We start from the raw sequence: 27,386 nt of genomic DNA, 5'->3' as shown, positions 1-27,386 counted from the left end.
GTGCCATGTTTGCAGACATCTTTGTAAAGCAGAGTTGGTCTGCCAACCAGCTTGGTTTCCGAAGTCAGCTCCCCATGGGGCATCGTTCACATACATAAACCAATATCTCAGTTTCTGTGTGTAGACAGGTAACGAGACATTTGCTCCAGCTAAAAACCTGGCAATACCCTCCTTTTGTTTTAGAAGCATCCCTAGGAAATATCTCTTCTGCTGCAAGACAATAGACTTTTCTGGCAGCAGCTGTTGTAGTCTGGGCTGCATTCCAGTCTCTCTTGACATTTTGGAGCTGGCAATGTAAAATAGCGGTGGGGGGCAACCAAGGGTTGAGGGGGACAGACATATTTGAGGAATTATCTCCAGAAAGCTATCTTTAAAGGCAACAAAAGCTCAGCTGTTGTTTCTAAAGATGTCCCACACAGTATTCGCTTTGGTAGCTATTACCTCTTTAAAGGTCAACTGGGAGGGATGACTGAATGATTCCTTTGTTCAAAGAGGGCTGCAAACAGAGAGGGCACACACATTTGACGGGGCACGGGACTGGTTTGGGACATTGCTTTTTAAAGACATATCTCTTAAGACTGGCCTGTGTAGCCTAGGGATGTTCAAGGATTTCATTCAATCCACATGCTTAAATGAACCATCCTGATTTGCAATTCCTAGACAAAACCTTCAGTTTTTCTCTGAATTTTGCAGTGCTGTCGCCAGACAAAAAAGTACCAAAAGGCCATATAAAGCTGCAGTTAAAATGACCTCGAATGAATATTTTAGGACATGATGCACACAAAATTTGGATAAGTGTGTACAAAAATAATGCAAATATTTATGCGGTTTAAAAATAAATCAAGGCGATGCAGAAACAAGATGGGATGGAGTTAGAATGAACATGTGTGAAACTGATGACCTGAAAAAGTATAACCCTTGATAAGATGCATGCAAAGGGAGAATTTTATACATGTCTGATTTTTTTTCACCTGTCACACGGTGGATTTTATTTTCTGCTAAACAAGTTTGGAAAAATACAATAGCTGAATTTTGTTCACCGGTGAATTGAAGCAGGTCCCCCTCCCCCCCCCCCTTCCTGCTTACATTTTTATTTATTTAAATATTTGTCAAATATACATAATAAGTGCACAAACCTTTTAAAACAAAATTGCTGATTAAACAAAAGGAAGAAATATCCTTTATCAACTGTAAACAGAGCGTAAAGGCAAGATCTCCAAGGATGTCCTCTGCATGGAGCTGGATTCAGGCAGACAAAGACATTTGCAAGCATGACGGGAAGGCTGGCATCATCAGTCCATAGCTGCCAAGTTTTCCCTTTTCTCGCGAGGAAGCCTATTCAGCATAAGGGAAAATCCCTTTAAAAAAGGGACAACTTGGCAGCTATGCATCAGTCCTCCCATGAGGGAATCACTTGCAGATGACCACAGTGCCTAGCCCTAGAGAAAGACAGGTTGTGCATCCATAGCAGTGATCAGAGAAGGAATGGCTGCTGAGAGGAGTGCAGAAAAACGAAATGCCATGGTACATCTGCATTAGCACAACCAGACACGTTCATCTGCCCCAGCTGCAACAAAACATGTCTCTCCTGTATTGGTCTCCACAGCCACAGCAGGTGCTGTAAGTCTCCAACAGTTTGACTTTACCCCCGAAGGTGCATTCTTCCATTGTCTCCTGAGATAGATGGATGCCAACAAGATTACATGCTCTTGTAGTCTGGAAAACCAGAAGCATCAGTGATGGGACTATTCTGATAACATTTGTGGTGGTTTTCCACTCCAGTGCATTATCTTTTTGTAACATGTTTAGGATCGCGAGGTATTTAATGCCCTAAAATCCCATGCATTCCAAGGTTTTTAGCAGTGTTATAAAACACTGTTCTCTCTCTGTGTGCTGTATTTCTCCTTGGAGTTTTTTTAGCCTCATATTTAGCACCCATTTCATTATGCTAGGGAAAATCTGAGACACCTCCGTGGTTGACCAAGAGCAGTTTTTGCAACAAATAAATAAATCTGGAAGATCCAAAGGAAACCTGGCATAGTTTAAAATCAGATAATGCAGCACCAATTACTGTAACTGAAAAGTGCACTGAAGGATCACAGTTTTGCCTACTGACAAGCAGAGGTGGTTATGAAAGCCGTTTCATTAGACATCACAAAGCAATAGTGCATCATAGCTGCCAAGTTATCCCCTTTTTACAGGGATTTTCCCTTATGCTGAATAGGCTTCCTCGCGAGAAAAGCGAAAACTTGGCAGCTATGTAGTGCATGTACCAAGGATTCTGACAATAGGATTCCCATACTTACAAGGTTAGGAGCAGGATCAGAACTGAGAAAACTACGAGATGGGAGAAAGTGGAAAAGAAGGAGAAAGCAGAGATAATAAAAGGAGAGGGAGCAGTGATGATCAGTGAAATTCAAAACAATGAGATTTACTTCTAAGTAAACATACACCAGTTTCGTCAGGAGTATGGGCAGGAGTCAGGCTCTGGGGCCTGTAGTGCTTTGCAGGACTGGGGCCTGCCTCAGCTTGTGCTGGAGAAGCAAGGAGTGGCCACTCAGGTGAGGCCTCAGCTTGTGCTGGAGAGGCAAGGAGTAGTCACTCAGGTGAGGCCACTTGATACCTCACTGCACCTGGTGGCAGCAGCTGGGAGGGATAAAATCTCAGCATTTCCCTTCAGCTCTTTGCCACAGCAACGCTATCCCTGCCTGGTTGCCTCTGGCCTCTTGCTCCTTGGACCCTTGCCTTGCCGACGCCTTGCTCCTTGGACCCTTGCCTTGATCCTCGACCCTTGGACTTCGCCCTGCTGACGCCTTGCTCCTCGACCCTTGGACCTTTGCCTTGCCGACGCCTTGCTCCTTGACTCCCAGACCTTTGCCTCTGCCTTGCTCCTTGACCCTGCAACTGTCTGCTGCTGGAACCTCAACCCTGCACCTGTTCCTGCTTCTACATCACCATCTTGCCTCTGGTCCTGACATCCCCAGTCAGGGCTTCAACCGCCCGCCGACCGGACCATGACAAGTTTGTGCTGTGAAAAAGAGGGTATCATTATAGTCTATGCATCAACCAACCTGTTAGGCAAGGTGGTATTTTGATGGGGTTTTTTTTTTGGGGGGAGGTGGAAGGAGAATGTGAATTAAGATAGTGTAAATGACTTCCAGGAATTAAAATCAGTTTCCATGACACAGCATTGCCACATCACGCTTGCGGGAAAAAATGATTCCCATGTCAGGGCTGCAGACATAGGGAAGAAGTTAATCATTGATCAGAGAATGTTCTTATCACCCAAGCGGATATGCTTCAGTTAGCATTAACGTTTGTTCAAGCATAACTGAGCATTCAAACACCACGCAGGCCAAACAAGTTGTAGGAACGAATATTCCCACGGAGCAGGGAGTTTCCTCTTTTGATAAAAAGAGTCTACCACTGCATTTCCCCATCTCTTTCCTTACTGGAAAAAGCCCCCCCCCTTTAAAAAGTGGATTTCTTGTGCAAGAGTGGCAAAACTAACTTTAATTGTGCTGGTATGCAATCGTAGGGCTGCCATACGTCTGGATTTTCCTGGACATTGCCAGGATTTCAAAGGTGGAATTGACATCCGGGGGGGGGGGGATTTATGAAAGGTGGCGCTTTGTCCTGGATCTTAGGCAAGTCAACAACTTTCGGGGTGTCCTGGTTTTTACTTTTTGAAAAACGGCAACCCTTTGCAATTGAGTCCCACCCACAAAATAGCAATAGTCAGGAAGATCCCCCAGAGGGAGGATTTTAGTCTCTGGGCCAGTCTCCATCACCTTGCAATTTTGTTGTGAGGATGAAATCGGAGAGGAGAAAGAACCCGGAGATTTATAGAAGGGTGGGATACAAATTTATTTAGACTGCAGTGGCATACACACTTACCTGGGGGCAAATTCCATTGTACTCACTAAGGCTTACTTCTGAGTAGACATACAGAGGACTGCATTATTTGGTATGCACCTGCTCCCCTGAACTTTGGGACGTAAAAACTTGTGACCTTAGCTACTCTCCCAGAAACTACCCTGCCGAGAAGTACAGGGCTGAATTTTTTAAAGCAAACGTCTGTTCTCATACCTTTATGTATGAGATCTGGATCAAGCAGTTGAGAAAAGCTGGAACATGTCCATATAGAGCAAAGAAGAGTTACCGTAAGTCTCTTCTCCTGCCTGCCGCCTCCTCCTGCAGGGGCCTGGTACCTTTAAGCAACTGCATAACAAGCATAAACATGTGATAGTAATAGCTTTCCTCAGCTTGGGACTGTAGTGATATGGGGGGGGGCACTTGCTGAAGTCTTACAATTGTCAGACAAGCCTTTAAAGACACAGGAGTCCTGCCAAGATGGCACCCCAAGCTTTGTTCATTTCAATGTTGTCTATTTTTTAAATCTCTTCCATAAAAGGGCAGGAGAAAAACCGCTTTTAATAAGAGTTTTGCAATCAACCACTCATTTATTTCCCCGCTTAATTTTAATCCGCAGGTCTTTACATGCAGCAGAAAAGCAAGTTTGGCATTTGGTGGGCTTAGGAGACGGGGAAGGAGAGGTTCTTAAGCCTCCTTGAAGTTAAGAACGGATGAGGAGTCTGAGGAATCAGGCCAATGGCCCATTTAGTCCAACACCCTGTTCTCACAGTAGCCAAGCAGATACCTGTGGGAAGGTCGAAAGCAGGACATGAGTGAAGCAGTACTCTGCCCACCTGTAATTCCCAGCAACTAGTTTTCAGAGGGATACTGAAGTTCAAAAGTTTGGGAAAGCACTGTTCTAATTTCTCTGCCCCTTTTTACCTGATTTGGTCTTTGTTTCATCCACGAGACTCTCCTGTCATTCATCCCTCCTTCCCACTCTCACCCAACAAAAGCGTGAACTTGGCTCTGGAACATGAGATGTCAATGAGATGAGCAAAGCCTCTTTGTTTGACTGCCTGTCCCACTTGCCAGTGACTGAGGGGCCCAACTGACCAAGGGCAGCCCATTTAATCTTTGCTGATGCCAGCTCCTCCAAGCACTGAAGACAACCTCTCGGCAGGCTTCGTCACCACAATCTTGACACCAGGCCAAAAGCCGAACACAGAGAGTCACTCAGGCCCTTGCCTTATAAAGGTTTCAGCAGAACCGATTGAAGCTTAATATCCCCTGTGCAAAGATTGGGGTGGAATTCAGCAAAGAAACGAGTTCTTCTACTCGTCCCGGCATGTTAATGAGGAACATTATTATTAATGTACTATCATTTTGAAGGCGGCTGCAAAGCTGTATGCTTTGTTTGTACTTGAACAAATTGGTTCTAGGCAGTACTATTTTTCTAGAAAAAGAGGTGTCGGAACTCACCATGAATACCTCCTTTGTTCTCTTAGAATGACAATGGCGTCCACCTGAGAGGTGCTGGAACTGAGTACCGTTGAGTTCCAGTTGAAAACAACCCGGGTTCTAGGAGAATTGGGTGCACACTACACATGTTTACCACAAAAACAGATTTTTCAAAGTGTTTTCATTGAAGCCACCATTATTACTTTGGGTCAGCATTGCACAGCAGAATCCTACACAGGCCTAGGCTGTGGTAAGTCCCATTCACTAAAATGGGGCTTGTTTGTTTGTTTATTACTTCATTTGTATCACTTATATGTCAGCTTTCCTCAAAGGAGCTTAAGGTAGCCCATCTCCCAATTTTATCCTGTGTAGCAGGTTAGGCTGGCCCAAGGTCACCTCAATGAGGTTCAAGGATGAGTGGGGAATTTGAACCTGGGTCTTCCCTATCCTAACCACTACAGTGGTACCTCTGGATGCGAACAGGAGCCGTTCTGGAGCCCCATTCTCATCCAGAGCAGGACTCAACCTGAAGCGCCAAATCTGTGCATGCTCGCTGCGCAATTCAGCGCTTCTGCGCATGCGCTTGACGTCATTCAGTGTGTCTGTGCAAGCGCAAATTGTCGAACCTGGAAGTAACCCGTTCTGGCACTTCTGGGTTTGACGCGTTCGTAACCCATGATGTACGCAACCCGCAGCGAAAGTAACTAGAGGTATGACTGTAAACCGCACTGGCGCCCAGGGAAATGGGTCTCAGAATACAACCTTGCTTGGTTTCTGATTGTTGGCTGACTCCTTTAGCACAGTCTTGGCACCTTTTCCCTGGCTCTCCTCCTATGCCTTTTGCAATAGACTGACTGAAAGTATACAGGTCATGAAGGCCAGCACAGGAAATTTAGCACCCAAAGGCACCCCCCCACACACACATACATCGACCTCCTCCGTCCTCCTGATCCCCTTGTCCTTTTTTCCTCCACCCCTTGTTCCTTTGCAAAGATGCTCTCCAGCATCTCACCCAATGATGCCTCACTTTGAAGGAGGACACACACAACCCATGGTTTGCCAGTTCTGATGTAATGACAAGCTCTGGCTCACCCCTGGTGAACCAATGAAGGAGGGCATGAGTGGAAGTGGAAGTGTGTGAGCTCGCATTTTGTTTGCATTATGAAAAACCATGGTTTGGCTCTTGGTTCCAACCACAGGAAACACTCTTTCCAAATTTCCCTTCCTGCCCAGTGGCGAGGATTTGCAAGAAGGTGCTCTTAAGAAGAAGGTGCTCTTGATTTCCAGCAACTGGCATTCAGACACATCCCTCATTTTAATGAAATTTCTCAGAGAAACGGCTTCCGCTATTAAATTTGTTAACTCTACCAAATCTCTCTGCACGAAATCATCCAAACTGAGCGCTGTATTTATCCTGTAAAACTGATCTTTATTGTATTATGTTCTGAGTAACAGTCTGGGAGGTTCATGTAATGGATTCTCTGTCTTGGCAAAAGTGCCAGGGCTAATTTTCATAATTTTCATCTGTCTAGGCAGATCCTTTCTCTGTTTTCCATGCACTCCATATGCACTGCCTTTGTCTTGCCCTGACCTGTTGTAAAATGTGCAACATTTGTGTGTGTGTGTGTGTGTGTGTGTGTGTGTGCATTTAAATATGAATGCTGTAAAACCCAGAATAAAAAAGATATATGCAAGGCCCACTTTCTTTTGTAAAAGAAAAGGTCAATTCTAGTAGGCATCTACGTAAGGTAACTATAAACAGTCACATTTTTATATAAATGGAACATCTGAGTTATAATGGAAGTCCTCCTTATGTCAACAGGAACAAAGGACAGCTATATTTGATTGCAATTGTAAACCCATTTACCTGGAGTAAGCCCCCTAGAACTTTATTGGACGTACTTCTGTTGCTCAGTCCTTATTATCGGGTCCAGTACTTGTTAGAAAAAGCTGCCTATTACCATCAGATATACAGCCTGGAGGGAAGTGGTGGGAAGGATCAGAAAACAAGAACTCACAGCTGCTGGTGGCTTAGATCAGGGTCCCCAAACTAAGGCCCGGGGGCCGGATGCAGCCCAAATGCCTTTTAAATCTGGCCCATGGACGGTCCGGGAATCAGCATGTTTTTACATGAGTAGAATGTGTCCTTTTATTTAAAATGCATCTCTGGGTTATTTGTAGGGCATAGGAATTCGTTCATATTTTTTTTCAAAATATAGTCAGGTCCCCCACAAGGTCTGAGGGACAGTGGACCGGCCCCCTGCTGAAAAAGTTTGCTGACCCCTGAAGTAGATAAATAGGTACCGCTCCGGCGGGAAGGTAAACGGCATTTCTGTGTGCTGCTCTGGTTCGCCAGAAGCAGCTTTGTCATGCTGGCCACATGACCTGGAAGCTGTATGCCGGCTTCCTCGGCCAATAACGTGAGATGAGCGCCACAACCCCAAAGTTGTCCGCGACTGGACCTAATGGTCAGGGGTCCCTTTACCTTTACTTTATCTTCCAACCAGACAAGCAGGAGGCATGATTACTGCTCAAGGCACTGAAGGTCCAGGAAAGGTTATGGCCTGGAAATATGTGCAAGAGAATTAAGGAAGCCAAACAGAGAGACCTGGAGGGCTTTTGGTGTTGAGGTTCCTCACTCCCCATGTTACACCTTTACATTGCACTCCCAGTGTACTCCGACCAGTGTACAAGGCAGACATACCTTCTACGCACATACTAAAAACTCTGGACATGCTGAGTACAGGACACTGCAAGACATGGTTGATAAGAACAGTCAGTGAGCAGGAAATGAGGAGAGTAGATTACTCAGGATTGGATTAGTCCCCCAACTTCTAGGTTGTTCTTTTTCTCAATTTGGATCAAAGCTATTTAAAAAAAATGGGGGGAGAGCACATCAAAACACAGCATTTCATGAGGATAAATATGGATTATGCAGCTAATGTGCTGTGTGCCCTGCCTTCCAAACCAGCAAGGTGAATGTTCCAGATGCAGAGGGAAACAAGGCTTTGATCAACAATCAAGAGGCCATAACTGATTGCTAGAAGCAGCCTTTGTTAAGAAGAACATCAGTCCCTTCCGGGGGGGGGGTCACTCTTTTGTCTCTAAAACGGGTAGACTAGGGGCCCCTCGGGATGGGGAGGAGTCCCAGAGAGCTGCCTTTGCACCTGTTTCCCTGGGTATTTTTAGAGCACATATGAGGAGAACACAACTCTATAGTCCAAGGAGGACAATGCTTGGCATTTTAATCCATGTTGCTATTATGGTGTGGGCAGAGAATACAGGAAAGATATTGAAAGGCAGTGACAGGAGTGGTGAGCCCAGGACCCTTCCCTGCAACACCAACACCACCCTGTTTTCTGTGGGAATGAGCAGCAATCAGAGCAGCAATGAGCCATCCTCATTCAAACCCAGCCTTCCCCAATCAGGTGCTATCCAGAAGTTTTGAACTACAGTTCCCATCATCCCCAGCCAGCAGAGCCGTGTTGTCTGGGACTGATGAGAGTTGTAGTCTGAAACATCTGGACAGCACTAGGTATGGGAACACTATTCTAATTTATTGTCTATGTATTACATTTGTATACAACTTGACCTTAAATATTGTTGCACGCCACCCCAATCTATGTGCAGTGTGAGATTCCAGGGGTTCCTTCCCAGAGCTCATCCAGGGTTTGTATTTCCTTTTGGAATGAGGGACAGCAGAAACTGTGGTGTCTTTATGATATATGGTTTATTTACACAAATATACAAGCTGATGGAGGGGTTCACAGCATTAACACCACAGGAGGGTCTTCCTTCCCCCATCGCTGCAGCCTTGGATTGAAACAGAAATCCAGTGTTCCTCTTACTCTCTCTGCTCCTTTTCTTCTGGCTCACATCACTTAACTCTCAATTCTCACCTTTCTCTTTTTCTAACTACCAGCCGGTTGATGCTCACACAGACTAGGGTTGCCAGACTCAATAGAGGACAGGACTTCTGTGCCTTTAATTGCCCTGCTCTCTTTTGAGTCTGGAAACCTTAAAGAGAAACCAGCAGACCCTTTGTTTAATTTCCAAGCAAATGGTCTGCTGGTTTCTCTTTAAGGTTTCCAGACTCAAAAGAGAGCAGGGCAATTAAAGGCACAGGAGTCCTGTCCTCTATTGAGTCTGGCAACCCTAACACAGACCCACTTCCTTTCTTCTCCTCAATGGTCCATCACCCAGGAGGTCACCTCAACAGCGAGCTAGCCTGGCTTAGATTTTAACACTCACTGGATCCAAGGGTTGTGGAGTGTCTGTGTACAGCTTTGCTCCCCAAACTCATAACAAGATATAAAAGGGTGTGCATGGCCCTTCCCTGCCCTCTTAATTTTCACAGCAGCTCTGTGAAAGGGCTGTGAAAAAGTGCCTGGCCAATACCACCCCATGAACAACATAGTAGGGCTGTATACACTCAAGACAGTTAAAGTGCATCCTCCCACCCCATAGGAATCCTGGAAGCTGTGGTTTGTTAAGGCTGCTGGGAACTGTAGCTCTGTGAGGGGTTAAACTACAGTTCACAGGATTCTCGGGGCCAGGGGGAATGTGCTTTAAATGTATGGTGTGTACACAGCTGAAGTCTCTTTGGTCCTGACCATAGCTGTCAGGTTTTCCCTTTTCTCACGAGGAAGCCTATTCAGCATAAGGGAATTTCACTTTTAAAAAGGGAGAACTTGACAGCTATGGTCCTGACACTAGAACTACTCACAACTAGGTGCAGATGCCTGAAGATGGAGATTGGACTCAACCCATCACTAATTCTGAAACTTCCTGGCCAGTCCTTACTGTACTTGACACCAAAGCAGAATCCTCTAATAAGATACATGCTCCTCATTAACATGTGGGGACGAATAGAAGAGTTAATTTCTTTGCTGAATTCCACCCCTACATTTGGTAGCTAACCAATCACAATGCAGGAGGGACAATGGCATAGTTAGATTTTAGCATGGATCTAAGGCAGGGGTCAGCAAACTTTTTCAGCAGGGGGCCGAAACACCAGGCAGGCCCCACAAATAACCCAGAGATGCATTTGAAATAAAAGGACACATTCTGCTCATGTAAAAACATGCTGATTCCCGGACCGTCCGCGGGCCGGATTTCGAAGGTGATTGGGCCGCATCCGGCCCCCGGGCCTTAGTTTGGGGACCCCTGATCTACTTGCACTTCGTGCTTTCGAACTGCTAGGTTGGCAGGAGCTGGGACCCACAGCACCACCCACGTCCCTTTGGGAAGATAGAAAGATGGCATTTAGAAACCTCTGACTTTTGCGTGGCTAGAATGCAATCTACTGTATGGAGGAAAGAGTCATATCCCTGACCCATCCACTGATGGCATGTGGCCCCTGCAACGTTGCTCATGAGAGAATGCGGCCCTCAGGCTGGAAACGCTTCCCCACTCTCATTATAACATGTACGCAGTGCAAAGTGTAGTGTGCACGTAATGTATACACAATGTGTGGGTGTGGGGTCTGCTGCATCTCTAGACATCGCCTCTTGCTCTGTGAATGCAGGCGTCCCAGAAGGGTATCTGTATCTGTTCTATTTTTACTGACCAGTTGCGGTCTGGCTTCAGCTTAATACCCCCATCCTTTCCTCATCTCCTCACAGTCTGAAATCTTCCATCCTTCAGCCAGCACCTCCCTCCCGCCTGGACTGCGCTAGGTAAGGTGTTTTCATCAAAGGGTTAGCCTTGGGGCGGGAGGTATAGTCATGTGTTGATTTATAGGTTGGAGCAGAGAGAAAGAAATCACCACCTTATTTTGCTCAAGGCAATGAGAATACCAGCTGGTTGAGCAGGAGCTTTGGAGGGGATGCACCCAGGCAACTGCCATTAAAACCAATTACACTTGCGGTGCCAATGGCATGTAGGCACTAATGCAGACGCAGGCTGGTTGAGATGGTTTTCCCCTCCTCCCCTTTTCAATCTGGAGCACTTTGCAAATACTAGGCAGATAGATTAGCCAGGAGCTTAAGGGCAGGTTTCGGTTGGTGAAGCGTTAGATCTGAAGAGAAACGCTTATGAAAATTCCCCAGAGCAGATGGCAGTGATCAGATTCCCTGATGGAAAAGGCATTGCACGAGGGGACTGGGTGTCTAACAGGATCCAATAGGCTCTTGGGGAAATTGGAATTCTGAAAAAAACAAATTGACTTTCTCCCACATCAAATTCCAGCTCTTTTGTAGATGACAGGTGCAGAAATGGTGCTAATTATTTTTATGTCTTCATTTGTGGTGAGTGCATCTATAAAAGTCTATGCTGAGTTTGCCTTCTCTGTCTATTTTATTGTGGATACTTACATTTTGTTAACACCATGGTGGTGTCAAAGAAATTTGCTGACTCCCAACAGAACTTCGAGAGAACTTTGCTTATGCCAGGGTAATTTATCTAGCAGAAACTAAACTGGAGGAATTGTTCCTGAATGCCGTCCATAGTGATACGGAGAGCACTGAGACAGTTCATTTGAAAGAGCAAAATGATCGAGTCACAGATGTGTATTCCACAAGTTCCATACCTTTTCCCGAGTGACATTTATGGAGCATGAAGCTACCAATAGCTACGAATCACAAGTCAGAAGAATGCTGCCATGCTCACGTCCTGCCAGTGGGTTTCTCATAGACATCTGGTTGGCCACTGTGAGAATAGGATGCTAGACAAGATGAGCGTTGGGTCTGAGCCAGGAGAACCTTTCGTATGTTCTTATGAATGGATATCTTATTTGTGGAAGACATGGGCTCCACAGATGCGCTGAAGGACTTAAAGGTAGAAGCTGCTGAGCAAAAAGCGGGCATATATATGAGCCGTCAAAGCGGTGTCAAGCCGTTTAGAGAGTAGGAATGAAAATGAGGCTTTTGCAGCTGAACAAAAGAAATTCTATGGTCAAATTATGGATGAAAAATTGTGATATTGCCAAGTGTGCAGCAGTATTAGAAATACTGCAATATTCAAAGTTACCTCTTCAGCCCTATAGTCAAAGGAATCCTGAGAATCATGGGTTTCATTACAATCGGATTTCCCATTTTACATTTACTTATGCTTACTTTACATTTATTTAGAATGGTTTCGGATAGGCAGTCATTTTGCCGAAGGCTAGTACGCTGCAGGGAATTTTGGAGCTCTTAAATCTTTTATGCTACCTATAAAATTGCTCAGATGCAAGCAAGCTTCAAATAATCTGAGTGTAAACCAGCTTCTTAAGAGAATGCAAAAGTGAGACCAAAAATGCATTATGAATTTGAATTGAATTTTTATTTTAAAAAAAAGACACATGAAATTTGAACGTGTGCATTCATCTAAGACTCATGTGTTATAAGACTTGGATTTTCACATACTTGATCCCTCTCAGGGAAGTTCCTTATCTTACCCTCCAAAGTGTCAGTCAACAGAAATAATTTTGTAAAAATTGAGGGACTGAGAGGGGTTGTGAGCAATTAGCATTCGAGAAGTAGCTAAGCCCTTGAAGCCAAGTTGCTGAATTGTAGATATGCTTGACATGGCACAGCCTCCTGTCTATGGCATTTCTTGCTCTTTGAATTTGAGGCTGACCTCCTGCACATCACAGCTTTGCTAGTATCTCTCTCCATGGCAGCAGAAGGTCCAAAAAAGTAAACAATAGAGGTGTGCTGGCTATCAGAGACATTCTGGGAGAGTAATGCTCCATCTTGACCAGAAGTCTCTAATTTGATCAGATGCTAGCCTGTCTTGTGTCTTCTGCTTCTCCCTGCCTCTTACGTATTTAGATGATTCGGCTTGGAATAGCACAGCAAATGCCTGAGCAGAGGTAGAAAAACTCTCCTGGGTTGCCTAGGACCTCATTTTTCTTAGCACCTTGTGTGGGACAATTGTATTTTTTTTGCATCTTCAATTAGTGGACCTCTAAGAACTGGTGGAATGATTTTACCAGAAGTTAATTGGAACAAGCCATCCATATAGTCTAAATGCTGTTCCATGGATACACAATATAGAGTGTGCCCAACCTGATATTTAAAAGGTAGGACCAAATACCCTGTTTCCCCTTTTTTAATACGTAGTCATAAAGTAAGCCATGGCAGGGTTTTTAAGTATTTGAGAAATATAAGACATACCCCGAAAATAAGCCATACTTCCGCGCCGCGGAAACCAACCTCCACAGGCACCTCCACTCACAGAGTCACTCCATGCAGCCAGCACTGCAGGAGCGCGATCAGCTATGATGAGGCGCTCCAAGAGCTCCGCTTAACAGCTGATCGCGCTCCCGCCTTGCTGGCTGCATCCCCGCGCTCTGCCTTCTCGTCCACCGCCATCCCTGCCACTTCCGTGCTTGCCGCCACTGCTGGGCTCACTGCTTCTTCCTTGCCTGGCCCGGCCAAGGAGCTTGGAGCGCCCTGCAGCGGCGGGCGGAGCGCATGAGCCAGCGGCCTCTGCCTGGCCCGGCCAAAGACGCCTGCCACCCCGCCACCCGGAACTGGGGGCTGCTGCAGCGCCGAGCACTCAAGACAGCCCAGCAGTGCCCTGAGCCAGCGCCCTGAACCGTAAAAACCGTACCGGTAATAAAAAAATAAGACATCCCACCAAAAGTAAGCCACCCTGTGTTTTTTGAGGGGGGAAAAGTTATAAGACGGTGTCTTAAAAAGGGGGAAACACGGTAGGTACAACTACGTAGGTTATGTGAGTGACTACTCTTTGGATTTGGGGTAGCAGTACCAGGCAGCACCTGTAGGGGGAAAGTATCCTCATCATTTCTAGCCATCTAGATCAGGCATCCCCAACCTTCGGCCCTCCAGATGTTTTGGTCTACAGTTCCCACCATCCCACAGGACCACTGGTCCTGTTAGCTAGGGATCATGGGAGTTGTAGGCCAAAACATCTGGAGGGCCGCAGGTTGGGGATGCCTGATCTAGAATATAGAATAATGACCCACTGGCACTCTGCAGTTTTATCACTGGCTTAGCTCCATAAAGTTTTGCAGAAACACTACAAACAAGGTACATATCTAGTTGAGATTCCTGTATATCAGGGGGTTGGACTGGGGGGGTTGGACCCTTGGGGTCCCTTCCAACTCTACAATTCTCTGATTATAGTGTTATCTATTACCAAACGATTAAACATTAAATAAACACATTGAAAGCTTAATTGCTGTTTCAACAGATTGTTGTTATTCAAAACCTGCCTTTTTGAAATGCCTGAGGCCATTTTGCAAGATGGCTGGCACACACACACACTCTTCCACATACAGAAGCTGACTGGACTGACCGATAAATATTGCTTCTACACTAGTGACCAGACGATGCAGGTCCACCACCTCATCTGAAGGTGGCAGGGTTAGCCGTGGGGATGCAGGGGAGGCTGTGTGTCACTCACACTTCTGGCCCACTCCACAGCTAGATGCATCCTACCAGCACCCACCACTTGCTGTCCATCTCATTCTGTCTTATGAGTGGGTCCTAGGCAGGTGGTGCCCTCATGGACTCCAGGTACAAAAGCTGAGGCTGCTGAAGAGGCCAGAGGCCACCTTGGTTGTGAGTCCTGGAGAAACTGCTCCCTGCCTTGTAGGCCTTTTTTGCACCTGGACTAGGAGGGTGGGGCCTGGATTGACTCCAGCTACAAAAGCTGAGGCTGCCGAATAGGCTCTTGGGCTGGCGTATTGTTTAGGGTTTTTTGTTCAGGGCTTGTTGCTGTTATTGCCATTAATTTTCTGTATCTTTGTTGTAGATCTTATTATGATATATGTGCAAATTGTTCAACTTGGTTTTGGTTTTTTGATGTTTTATTTATTGTTTATGACAACTTTTGTTATATAGTCACTATGTATTTTTTTCATGTTATAAACCACCTTGAGCATGGTTTGAACTATGGAATGGCAGCATGCAAATAAAATTATGTTTGTGTGTAGGGCTGACCCTGAACTTGTGCTGGTGTTTAAAGGTTAGGTTTCAGTTTCATTTTTTATTGCTGATTATTTTTCTTTCAAATTGTAGGCACACAATTCAATTGCACGATGCCTGAACAGTAAGTAAGATAAACAACAACCACGTCTGCCTGTCGCCACTTCAGGTGTCCTCCATTTACATCTATTTTGGATCTTGCTTCCTGGATTCCTCTTCTGACTTTGGCCTAAATTAACTCATGCATGACACCTGGCACTTAGAGCGGAAGTAGATTTGGGAGACTTGTCCCGAGGAATGCTGCTGAAAAAGATGTCAGCTCCACATTCAGTTCTCTCCTGTTCCCCAGAAATGATTTAGGTAGATCATGAATCGCCAACATGGCACCTATGAGCACACTGGCACCCTTGTCTCGTTGCATCCGCCATGGAAAGTAGGCTTGAAAGAAGCCTTCTATTTTAGCCAAATAGAATTAGGCTTTCTTCAAGCCTAATTGCCACTTGGGAAGGGCAGTTTTGGGCAACCGAACTGGTGAGTCAATGGTTAATACTTCCCACCCCAACTGCAGCCTCCAATTGCTGCTTCCTTGTTGCACTTAGAGTGAACAAAATCTTCCATTGGCTTCCAAAGGAGGCATTTTCCAACCCTAATAGTTGTGCGCATAGGAGCCAACTCCTAGGGGCTGTGGGGGCCAGGCCCCCACAAAGTTGATGGGCATTTCCACTCAAAGGGTGTGTCCGCATTGTGTCATGTTCGATTATGCAGGGTGGGGCTTACCTGCCCCCCCAATTTTTTAAAATCAAATTTGGCACCCCAGGTTGTGGGGTTGGGGAGTGATCTTCTTGGAGAGCTTAGGAGGGAAGATTTGCTGTTGGCTACCCAGCTGGGCATTCCAAGAAGATGCCCACTGCCCCAGGGTGTGTGTGTGTGTGTGTGTGTGCGCGCGCGCGGACACACACGCATATGTGTGTGTGGCTGCATATGTGTGTGGTTGTGTTGTATGGTTGCATACATGTCTGAGGGATGTGCATCAGTGTGGTGTGTGTACATCACAGTTTCTCCAGTTTGCACATGTGACCAAGGACTTGCAAAGTTGATAACTCAAGAGAAACATGAACCTGTTTCAGAGGTTCACCTGTATCATAGTGGGGAAACAAGGAGAGTTGACCAGTGGGAGGAAAACAGAATGTGATACAGGGCTGTTGCTTTCAATGGCAATCCCATGACCAGTGCCATATCAAGATTTGTTCTAGTGCAATCCTATGCATGCTAGCTCAGACATAAGCCAGGACACACTATCATTTCACAGTGGGCAATAGTGTCCTCAAACACTCCCTAGTGTGAATTGCGCATGCCCCTAAATTCTCTGTGATGTTCAAAGGTTCCGTTGTAGGTCACATCCTACATTTAAAGCTCACTTATACCACTTCAACAGCCACAAAGAATCATGGGAACTATAGTTTGTTAAGGATGCTGGGGATTCATCAGGACCCTTGACGAATTACAGTTCCCAGGGTTCTTTGGGGGCAACCACCATTGCTGAAGTGGTATAAGAGTGCTTTAAAGGTATGGTGTGAAGAGAAAAGCATTCCCCAAAGGTAGAAAGTCTGAAATAATAGCTCTCAGGCATTAGTTTCCAATACTGCTAAATTCAAAAGGCCATGGCATGTCAAATACAGTCAGATATCAAGGGTAAGACATGAAATTTTGAACTCAGTGATCATTGGCTGAATAGCAAATATTCAGAGGCTGCCTAGCGAGTTTACTTATAAAAGAATTTTGAGTTTTGAGAGCGTTAGTAAGACTCACAAACCACTTCTACAAACCAGCCACTAGATGGCAGAGAAGAACCTACACTTCCCAAGCTTAGAGGCAAGGTTCTAAAATGGGATTTAGCAAAGGAATTGTTCCTTTTCTCTGTCCCTTAGGCTGGAGGTAGCCAGTCCATTCAGCCCTTTTGTTTCAGGGATGTCATCGCCCACTACTGGAAGAGTGGCACAGCTCCCCCACTGACAACTAATCCATGATCCCACTAGTAGATGTGACCATAAAGTGGGGAATCTCTAGGTTTGAAAACAGCTGTGGATATCTATGTCAACGTATAAAATAGGATGCTTCTCTTTTATGGAAAACCCCGTGAGAATGTGTGATGTTTAATTTGGGTCCAAGAACAGCTGAACTGTAGAGAAATACTGAATAACATCTAAATTGCATGTCTAAATGAAAGCAAAACAGCCATATTCCCAGATAAGGTCTTACTAGGGATGGAGACGGGAATTCAGTTCAATTCACATTTTGAGGTGAACCTTCCAAATCTGCACTTCGCAAAACAATTTGTGACCCAAAACAAAGCATAGGGAGGGTAGGAAAATTCCAACTTCTTCTGGAAATCGCTGGATTAGTGGGAAGTAGAGGTGTGATGGGTTTACTTTTCCATACAGTAGCAATTCTATTCTTCTCTTGAGCAGAAGTTTATATTCCTCATATTCATTCTGTTTTCTCCTGTCTTTATTCCTCCACCCAAATGAACTTCTGCAGGGAGGTAAGTGTTGCGCCTGGGTTCTTTTTTTATTTTTCGGTGCAACTCTGCAACTGATTGCAAAACGTATTTGTTCTAAAGTGGCTTTCCTTTATTTACATATTTCTTCTTTCTCCCTCAGAGGAAATCCAAAATCACAGCCTCGCGCAAACTCCTTTTGAAGGTGAGTCGGGATGCGACCCCAGATCCTCTTAGAGGTCACAAACCAGCTACGGTGCTTTTGTTAAAGTGTGCTGCACACAAGAGAAGCTATCCTAAGCAAATGTTGGGGATTGTGTAGGAATTCCACCATTGTAGGGGGAGCCTGTGAGACGTTTGCGTTGACCTATGACAGAACTCACATCTCAGAAAATGTGGAAGCGCTGATTTTTTTTTAAAAAATGATCTTTTGAAGGATCCCTCTCCTTGTCTTTTTCTTTTATTTAGAACTTGTCTTAATTTTAAAAAAATCTCAAAGTGATGTAAAAGCTAGAAATTAAAAACAAGACAAAAGAATCTCAAAGCAATGTACAAAACAGAAAACAAATACAATACAATATTAATCAATTAACAACCTATTAAAATAAACATTATACTATTAATTAGTAACACTCACTACTACTAATTTATTTATACCCCGCCCAACTGGCTGGGTTTCCCCAGCCACACTGGGTGGCTCCCAACATAAAATAATAATAATAATAATAATAATAATAATAAAGTGATAAAACATCAAACATTCAAAACTTCCCTAAACAGGACTGCTTTCAGATGTCTTATAAAAGTCAGATAGTTGTTTATTTCCTTGACATCTGATGGGAGGGCATTCCACAGGGCGGGTGCCACTACCGAGAAGGCCCTCTGCCTGGTTCCCTGTAAACAAACACACAGCCATCCTTATCCCTCAGTACAAAATCCCCAGCCAGTCACTTTGTATGACAAAGGCAGCTGGACATACCTCCTGGAATCCTAATAAGATGGGGGAGCTGTGTGCCAATAGGACTCTCCCTCTGAACAGCAGTGAGGAACTTTATCTCATCAGTATTCCGACTGCACAGGCTCTCATCCTGAACTATAAACATTCAGTGCCCTGCTGACCATCACACCAACTACTGCAGCCTCCAAGCCTTCCAAAGGAACAGGCAGCCAACAGAGCAGGGGAGGGGGGCGTTGGTGGGGAAAGAGAAACAAAACCTCAAAGCCTACAAATTTCTTTCTTTCTTTTTTAATAATAATTTTTATTGATTTTATACATTTTATACATTCAGAGAGAAAAAAGAAAAAAAATACAAACACTATAAAAATATACATAAAAAGAAAAAAACATACACACACACACACACAAATACGCACAATAACAATACCTATAATCATTTTAATTTTCTTCTAAATTTCAAACCATTGTTTCTGGGACTTCCCCAAGTCCCCCCCTATTTTTTTTAAATAATAATTTTTATTGATTTTATACATTCAGAGAGAAAAAAGAAAAAAATACAAACACTATTAAAAATATACATTAAAAAACATACCACACACACACACAAATACACACAATAACAATACCTATACAGTAATCATTTTAACTTTCTCAAAGCCTACAAATTTCAAATGTTTCGACTTCTTTGTCTCAGAGTTTGATGCTGGCTAAAGCTAAAGAACAGTGGGAACAAGAGCAAGTGGACAAACAAGGAGAAAAGGAGAGGTATTTGGCAGAGAGGGTCTCACCTCTGCGGACCAGTGGACTTTCGTTTGCCCAACTCCAGGTACTCTCTTGGTTGAGGGAGCTGTGTGGAAGTAAAGATGGCTTCTGAAGACTTGCTGATCTTGTTGAGCATTATGGAGCTCTGATGAGCCATACTAGGAGTTAGGTCTCCAGCTTGTGCTGTATTTTTTTGCCTTTGGACTCAGCTACATTAGTAAAAATAAAAAGTTATAAATGCATTATAACACTGTGAAACCAGATGGTGTTGTAGAGCTGAAATTGGAACTCTAAGAAATTTTCCATTGTGAGCTTTGAAATCTCTCTCTCCCCCCCCCCCGAGCATTTATAGAGCGTTTTTAAAATAACTGTGTAGATGCAGCCAGAGGTAGATAAGAAGTCTCTTCCTTCACACTGGAGATGTTCTTATTTAGACCAGAGCTTTGAGGTGCTTAAAAGAACTGTCTCAAGGGGAATATATCAATTTATATGTTTAAACTGAGATGGTTTGTATTGACAATTGTTGTACTATTAATGTCAGCAGATGTTTTATTTTTATTTTGTCCGGTTTCTTTTTCTTTCTTTGCCAAATTTGCTGTTGAGAGACTCCCCCCATTACAAAAATACATCATATCTTCCAGATAAGAAGGAAAAGTAAAATGCCTTCTTGTGTAGTAGTTCTATCAAAACTAGTCCTGGAGAAAAATGCCAGCTCACCCGTTTTCCTTTCAACCTCTCTCTCTAGGATCTGTGCAGAGAGCTACATGAGAAGGTAGATGTTGTGGATGAGGAGCGATATGACATTGAAGCAAAATGTAACCACAACATGCGGGAGGTAAGAAAACAAAATGACATCTGCTGCTATCTTCACAATATAACAGTAAATGTGCATTGTTGTATTCTTGGGCTCAGGAGCTGGTTCTTAGGGCAGTTAGGCCTGAGAGAACGGAGGTGGAGATCTCTGGTTTGAACTGAAAACAGGAACATTCACCACCTCCTGGAACATCTATAATCATTCTGGATTTTTTTTTTAATGAAGCCCTTGGGCTGATCATGTGTTCTAGTTTGTCACCATTCAGAAGCTCTCTTGACATTCTCAGGTTTGACATTCCTGGTGCAGGAGCTGCTTAACAAAGTGCACAAAGATAGTGGGAAAAGGAGACCCAGTGTGCCTTTTCTATTTTGTTTGAGCGTGGCAAAAGATTCAGGCATGAAACTGCCCCCAGGAATGCCTCTCCGGAGCTGTCCGCATGTTTGCTGCCGGCTCCGCCTCCTATTTATGCAACTGGCCCCACCTCCCAGTGGAGCTGATTGGTTAACTGAGGTTTGGCGGGAACCTCCAATGACTAGCACAGGGAGGCAGGCCAGCCCAACCAGCTGGTGGGTCCCACGTGGCCCAGGTTGCTGCACGCGGTCCCGCAAAGGGCGCCCACAAAGGAAGGTGTGAGGGCTCACTGTTAGCACTAGGGGATTCCCAGAGCATCCATTCCTGCAGCAGAGAAAGATAGTCTGATCACGCTAACTCCTTCCTGTTTAGAAAAAAAAGGCTTGACCAACTTAACTTTAGACCTTGCATGCCCATTAATGACCTTATGAGGCTTCTTTTCTGATCTCCTGTTCTGCAGATTAAAGACCTGAAATTGAAGGTGCTTGACCTTCGGGGAAAATTCAAACGTCCTCCCTTGAGGAGGGTCCGTGTCTCTGCAGACGCTATGCTTAGGGCTCTGCTTGGCTCTAAGCACAAAGTATCCATGGACTTGAGAGCCAACCTCAAGTCTGTCAAAAAGGAGGACACAGAAAAGGTCAGTGGTTGCTTCTTAAAGAGATTATGGAGGAAAGGTTTACCTGTGTGCTGACCTTCTTTCAACTTTCAACTGGCTGCATGATAGCATGATAATGCTATCCTTTGGATATTCCCAACCATCTAAATTCAAGGGAGCAGTTGCTAAAGAAGACCCACATGGAGCACATTCACATAGTCCAAATTGGAGGTCACCAGAGCATGGACAACTGAGGCCAGGCTGACACATGGCCAGACCCCCTCTGTGGTAGATTGTTTATTTGAGCTGCTCATTATCTGTGGTCTGTACATCTCCTCATGCTGACCTTTCTACTGTGTCTTGTTTTGACTCACGGTCAAGACAGTCCATGATTGATTTAGCTGTTTGAAGAGTTGTGCTACGCACTTTTGAAATAGTTCATTTGTGGCAGCTGCACACATACTGAAGGGCTGAAATCATGGACGAAGGCTGCTGAACCCACGTCTTCCCACACCTACTGATCCCTATCTCAATGGTAACATTTGTAAGTAGCCTTCGAGTGAGCTGAAAGTCTTCACACTTTGCTTTTCTTAGGAGGAAAAATCACTGCTTGGACCAGCATATGGGGATCTGTTTCGAATATTAGCTTTTCCAATATCAGTAGTTAACAGAAACTATTTCATAATACATAGAGGAGCTCACCACACATACAGTGTGTTTTGCAAGCTTGCATATGGAGGAAGCAAATATTAATGTTCTGGCTCTTTGTCTTTATTACTCATAAAGTCATTCAGATCTGAAAAAAATGTCAGCATGCGGTAAATTCCTGATAAGGAGCTGGCCCAGACACTGGTGTGCCTGCCAAACACTGGCCCAAACTCTGGCACAATGCCATTTAGGCTCAGAAGATGCCTTGAACCCGATACCCAAAGTATCCCATGGTTAACAGAGCATGCTAAGCTCCCTGAACACTAGCGTGGGCCTCTCTTTCCAACCTCTAAGGGTGTGGTAGCCATACAAGGAGCTTGTGTGTTTTGGTTCCCAGCCTGAAGGGAGCCTGACACCAGCTTCACCCAACTCGGTAGCCTTCAGATATTCTGGCCTATAGCTCCCATTTCTCCTGACCATTGGCCATGCTGGCTGGGGCTGATGGAAGCTATAGTCCAATACATCTGGAGGCTATCAGGCTGGGAAAGGCTGGTTTAAGTAATGTTTTCTGCATGCACTGGGGGCATGTTGGGAAAATGTGGTGGTCAGTGCATGTTTGTGATGAGCCTGGCCTCTTTGTTTTATGTGGATATTATTAGGCTACCTCACAGGGTGTAGCCCTCATAAGGCAGATTACAGATAACCATAAGATACATAATGCACAATGAAACAACAACCAACTTAAAACAATGAAAACCTTAGCAAAACAATGATTAAAACGTCAACTTAAAACTCCATGTTTGGCTGTGATTATACCGGTATTTGGCCAGCCTGATATTATTGGCTTCCACCTTAAGAGGGCAAAACCAGACAGAGGGCCTTCTCGGTAGTGGCACCCGCCCTGTGGAACGCCCTCCCAGCAGAAGTCAAGGCAATAAGTAACTATTCTACTTTCAGAAAACAACTGAAGGCGGCCCTGTTTAGGGAAGTTTTTAATGTTTGATGCCATACTGTTTTTAATATTCGGTTGGAAGCCGCCCAGAGTGGCTGGGAAACCCAGTCAGATGGGCGGGGTATGAATAATAAATCTATTATTAAATAATAATAATAATAATAATAATAATAATAATAATAATAAGACTTTCTGAACGTCTGCACAAACACATTTTACTCAACATGCAAACATTTAATCTTGGGCATGACAATGTCTGCTTATGATGGGTTGCCAGTGGGCAAGGAGCAGGCATAGTCCTCATAGAGTTGAGTATGTGTGAATTTCACTCATTCAAAAGTTCATTTGCACTGGATTCTGTGACATGTGTACACACACCCAAGCCAATTTGGATAACATCCTCTTCCAGTTGTTGGAGAGAGGCAAGATGTTATAATGCAGAATGCAAAGTCCCAACTCACGGCCTTTGAAAATTCTGCCTAATCCTTTTCCTCTGAATTTTGAGATGCCATGGGCATTACCCACCCACCTTCACCTTCACAGCCATGAGGACTAGAAACTTTGACATGAAAGTAGAGTTCTCAAGATGCCAAAGTCCGTGCACCACACTGCACTTAATTGGTGGTTAAGGTGGGATCACACAATGCACATACAGCTCTGGTGCTATGAATTTGCCCTTACTATACTGTTCTCATGGTACTAAGGTAAGGTTCCTGGTTTCTTTACAGGAGCGTCCTGTAGAAGTGGGTGACTGGCGTAAGAATGTGGAGGCCATGTCAGGAATGGAAGGCAGGAAGAAAATGTTTGATGCTGCCAAATCGCCAACAGGACAGTGAGAAGTATGACAGTCTTACTTTACTCCTATATATTTAGTTTCCTATCCATAACAATTTTGCTATCATTGGTAAAGGGTTCCAGTCTCAGCATCATCACAATATATATCCTGACTGATACTTCCTTGAATGCAGAAGCCACTCAGTGGGCAATGTTGGGCAATTGAACCATTGAATCATGGATATACAAGCAGCACCATTTTCCTGGCTCCATTCCTGGCTCCATTCAATAGTGGAAGTTTAGGCTGTGCCTTCTTTCTTTCTTTCTTTCTTTCTTTCTTTCTTTCTTTCTTTCTTTCTTTCTTTCTTTCTTTCTTTCTTTCCTCTTTAATAACTACTGCCTGTTTATGTAAAACAGGTTCAAACTTATTTGGTGGCACACACTAGATAATATATGTCAGGGATAGGGTACCTGTAGCCTGCCAGGTGGGGCTGGATTACAACTCCCATAATCCCTGAATAAGGTTGGAAGGCTCTGTAAATTTTGTTTCTTTTGGTTCCTCCACATTTCTGCAGAAAATTGCATTTAAAAAAAAATCCTCAAGAAACCGCTTCCTCATTTTAGTGAGAATTTCTCCCAATAAAAACATTTTGCATGCAGTTTTGATTAATGTACAATCAAATGCAAGCAGTTTCTCCTAATATAGTGTATTTTTGGATGTTATTTTCACTGTTCATTTTCATGCACATTTCCCCCTGGCATATACATTATCGTTTAGTTGGAGAACTGCACTGCAAAAAGCCAAATAAGTGCGGATTTTGGAGGATGGCTGTGTTTCCGTTCTCAAAACAGTTTCAGAGAATGTGAATTGATAAATTTGGCTTTCAATGTGAACTGAATCAAATTTCTTCCCCATCTCTATCCCTGACCATTGGCCATGCTGACTACAGATGATGGGAATCACAGATTCCCCACTGCAGTTCTACGAGGTGCTTTGCATCTCACAACAATCATAAAAAAATAGAGTGGCAGCCTCACAGCTTTGGAAAGAGGAGATGTGATACCATGCCTCAATGTTTACAAGCCTGAACATGAGAGTGCCCTATTAAGATGCCAGCCGGGACTCAGAAAATTGACTTGCTGATAGAGTTATGGACATACCGATCAGGGCACTGAATCGTTGTCTCCGAGATAATGATGGCAAACAACTTTTGAATCTCCGAATATATCTGTTCAGACACAAAGCTTTTAATTATTTCATATTTTCTGCATGCCATTCAGTGTCAGAAACAGTGATCCAAATCTCACTGAACTGTTTTAGAACCAGTCAGAGTCAGCTGGCTTCTTAACCAGTTCCACAAATTAGGAATGGTGCTCACTGCTACATACTCTTTTCCTGCATATGTTGTTGGACTCCGACTTCCATCATCCCTGGCTAGTATAGCCAAAGGTCAGGGGTGATGAGAGCTGGAGGGCACCTCATTGGCTACCCCTGCCTTAGAGACTGTATTGGAGGTTGTTGTACGATTCAGGATCAAGTCCTGAAAATCACCAGGCCAGCAGTCGCTTCTCTTTATACAATGTAGAGAGCTATCACTGCACCACATCCTCACTTCTCATTCCTAGACTAAAGATGTGGAAGAGGAAACAGGACTAAGGCTAGCAAACGAATAAAACCAGTGTGGTCTGCAAACAGAAGTCTGAAGTCTGAATCTGACCACATTCTCCTCCTGTCCCTCCATCTTCCATAGCCTTTATGTTGAATTCTGACTTTTCTGAGAAGGGATATATAGTCAGCCAGCTCATACTTAAGGGGGGAGGGGGATTCCATTCTCATTCAGCTAAAACCTGGCTGGTGAGATGACTGTGTGTAACCCAACTATCATTCCTCCTATTCACTTCCTGCTGCTGCCCCTTCCAGTAGGTTCCTGTTGGTCCAATTTTTTCTTTCCTTTTATTTAAAGCATTTTATCCCACTCTTCATCCAAGAAGCATCCCAGAGGAGCTTCCAAGATCAGTAGCAAGACAATCCTTTCTTACCGGCTTACAAGCTAAAAGACATGGCACAGAAGGGGGGGAGGATGGGCACGCAGGGATTACAATTAGGACCAGTTGGGATTGAAACAGTTCAGGTAGCCTGATGGAATGGGCACTAAGTAGCCTGTTGTTGTTGTTGTTGTTGTTGTTGTTGTTGTTGTTTTAGTTCCTTGCAGTTGGAGTCATCACATGATGCTCTTGGTGCAGACAGACATGTAATACAGTGCCAAGTGATGGGATCTAGTGACACATTGCCTGGATAAATGCACTCAGTCATTAAAAGTTTGGCACAAGAAGAGCAGAAATTCTGCTGTCAGAGTTGACAATAACACAGCATAGTTTGGACCTGGGTGGTATAGCAGTGCAGAAAGCAGTGGCCACAGAAAGTGTGGGTGTAATGGTCATTATTCCTTAGTCTTTGGCCGTCGCTCAACTGTCACATAGTGTTGGCTACTTAGTCCAACCACGATGGGCATTTTATTTTATTTTATTGTTACTTAAGTTATTTATTTTATTTTGCTTGGAATGTTTGTTATTAAACACTGCTGTGTGTACAAAGGAAAAACTTCAAAGATCGTGACAGTGTCTGTGTGAACACTGTAAGTGAGGCAGTTTAATTGAACAATTGCTTTCCATTCTTTTCCAGGGCCTGCATGGAAAGATGAAGATCCTGTCGCACAGAGTCTGCACCTCTTTTTTCCCTTCCCGCCCCCCTCCCACCCCCAGTGCTCCATCACCTTGCCTCATCTTCCTGCATTAGCTGTAGAGTCGCTGCATGTACAGACATTATTAAAAGATCACTATGACTTTGCACTTCATGCCCTCTCAGCCCTTTATGAGCCCGTTGAGCTTCCTATGGAAGCACCCAGCATCTTGCTAGCCTGAGTCCTGATGATGACTATTGCAATGATCTTGCACTGCAGTCTTCCCTCCAAGGCCATATCATTGGCACTTTGCATTCTCTTAGGGACAGAGGGAGAGGCATGCCGGTTCTGAGATTATGAATCTATAAAGTGCAAAAGGAAAGAGGATCCTTTACAAATAATGCTGCACATATCTTTTGACCATACAGGGGGCTCAATTGATGCTGTAACTTACTGACTAAATGCTGTTAATGTCATTGCTAGGGAAGCTTTGGTGCTCTGTCTTTCTCAATCAAAAAGTCCCCCAGCCCTCTCCATGCTGATTCTTCTGATACATGCAGTTTGGGGAGATGTTTCTCTCTGTACATTAAAAAACAACAACACAGCAGCACTGAGTATGAATACACAGAATGTGTTTCTTTCTAGTTTCCTTGAATGCCATACATGATGGTGGGTGGATTGCGTTGTTGCTTGCGAGATCATGAGGTTTAATGGAGGTGGGAAGCGCTTGAGCCATTTCACTGTTCCCATATTGCCCATTCCACATCTTCTTGCTTCCCTACGAATAGGGCACCAGCTTGCTTTGTTTTGCCTTCTGTCTCTGGGCCCTACTGGCAGGTGTTTAATTGTGGGTGTATCCCGCAACATGTTCTAGAATGCAATAATAGTGTATTTATTAGTGATGGATTAATTCTGCTTCACAATTTGCACTGTGATGCTTCCCCTGATATTGCTGCATTAATTGCTGCTCAGATCACCCACTTCCCGACATCACATTTCTTTGTGGGAGAATTACTTTGAATGGGAGAGCTTTGAATATGCACTCCTGTCTGAAGAATGAAGAAGCAAAGTCCAGACAGATTTGCTACTACAGGATAGTGAGAATTAGGCGTGTATTTTAGAAAACAAGTTTAGGTACAGCATTCTGACCACTTCACCTT

At 44.3% G+C, this 27,386-nt stretch overlaps 1 protein-coding gene across 1 annotated transcript; it reads left to right on the top strand.

Moving 5' to 3' along the window:
* The first annotated feature begins 10,837 nt into the window (after window positions 1-10,837).
* TNNI1 (troponin I1, slow skeletal type) lies at window positions 10,838-26,400 on the top strand. The gene is given in 8 exon segments (XM_060277489.1): window positions 10,838-10,994; window positions 15,288-15,322; window positions 17,855-17,896; window positions 19,344-19,475; window positions 20,157-20,246; window positions 21,037-21,213; window positions 23,500-23,610; window positions 26,229-26,400. Coding segments are annotated over 7 exon segments (741 nt in total). The 3' UTR covers window positions 23,608-23,610; window positions 26,229-26,400.
* The last annotated feature ends 986 nt before the right edge of the window (window positions 26,401-27,386 follow it).

The sequence above is a fragment of the Zootoca vivipara genome, chromosome 7, assembly GCF_963506605.1.
Source record: "Zootoca vivipara chromosome 7, rZooViv1.1, whole genome shotgun sequence".
Taxonomy (NCBI): domain Eukaryota; kingdom Metazoa; phylum Chordata; class Lepidosauria; order Squamata; family Lacertidae; genus Zootoca; species Zootoca vivipara.
This window is presented reverse-complemented; position numbering and strand designations above follow the sequence as displayed.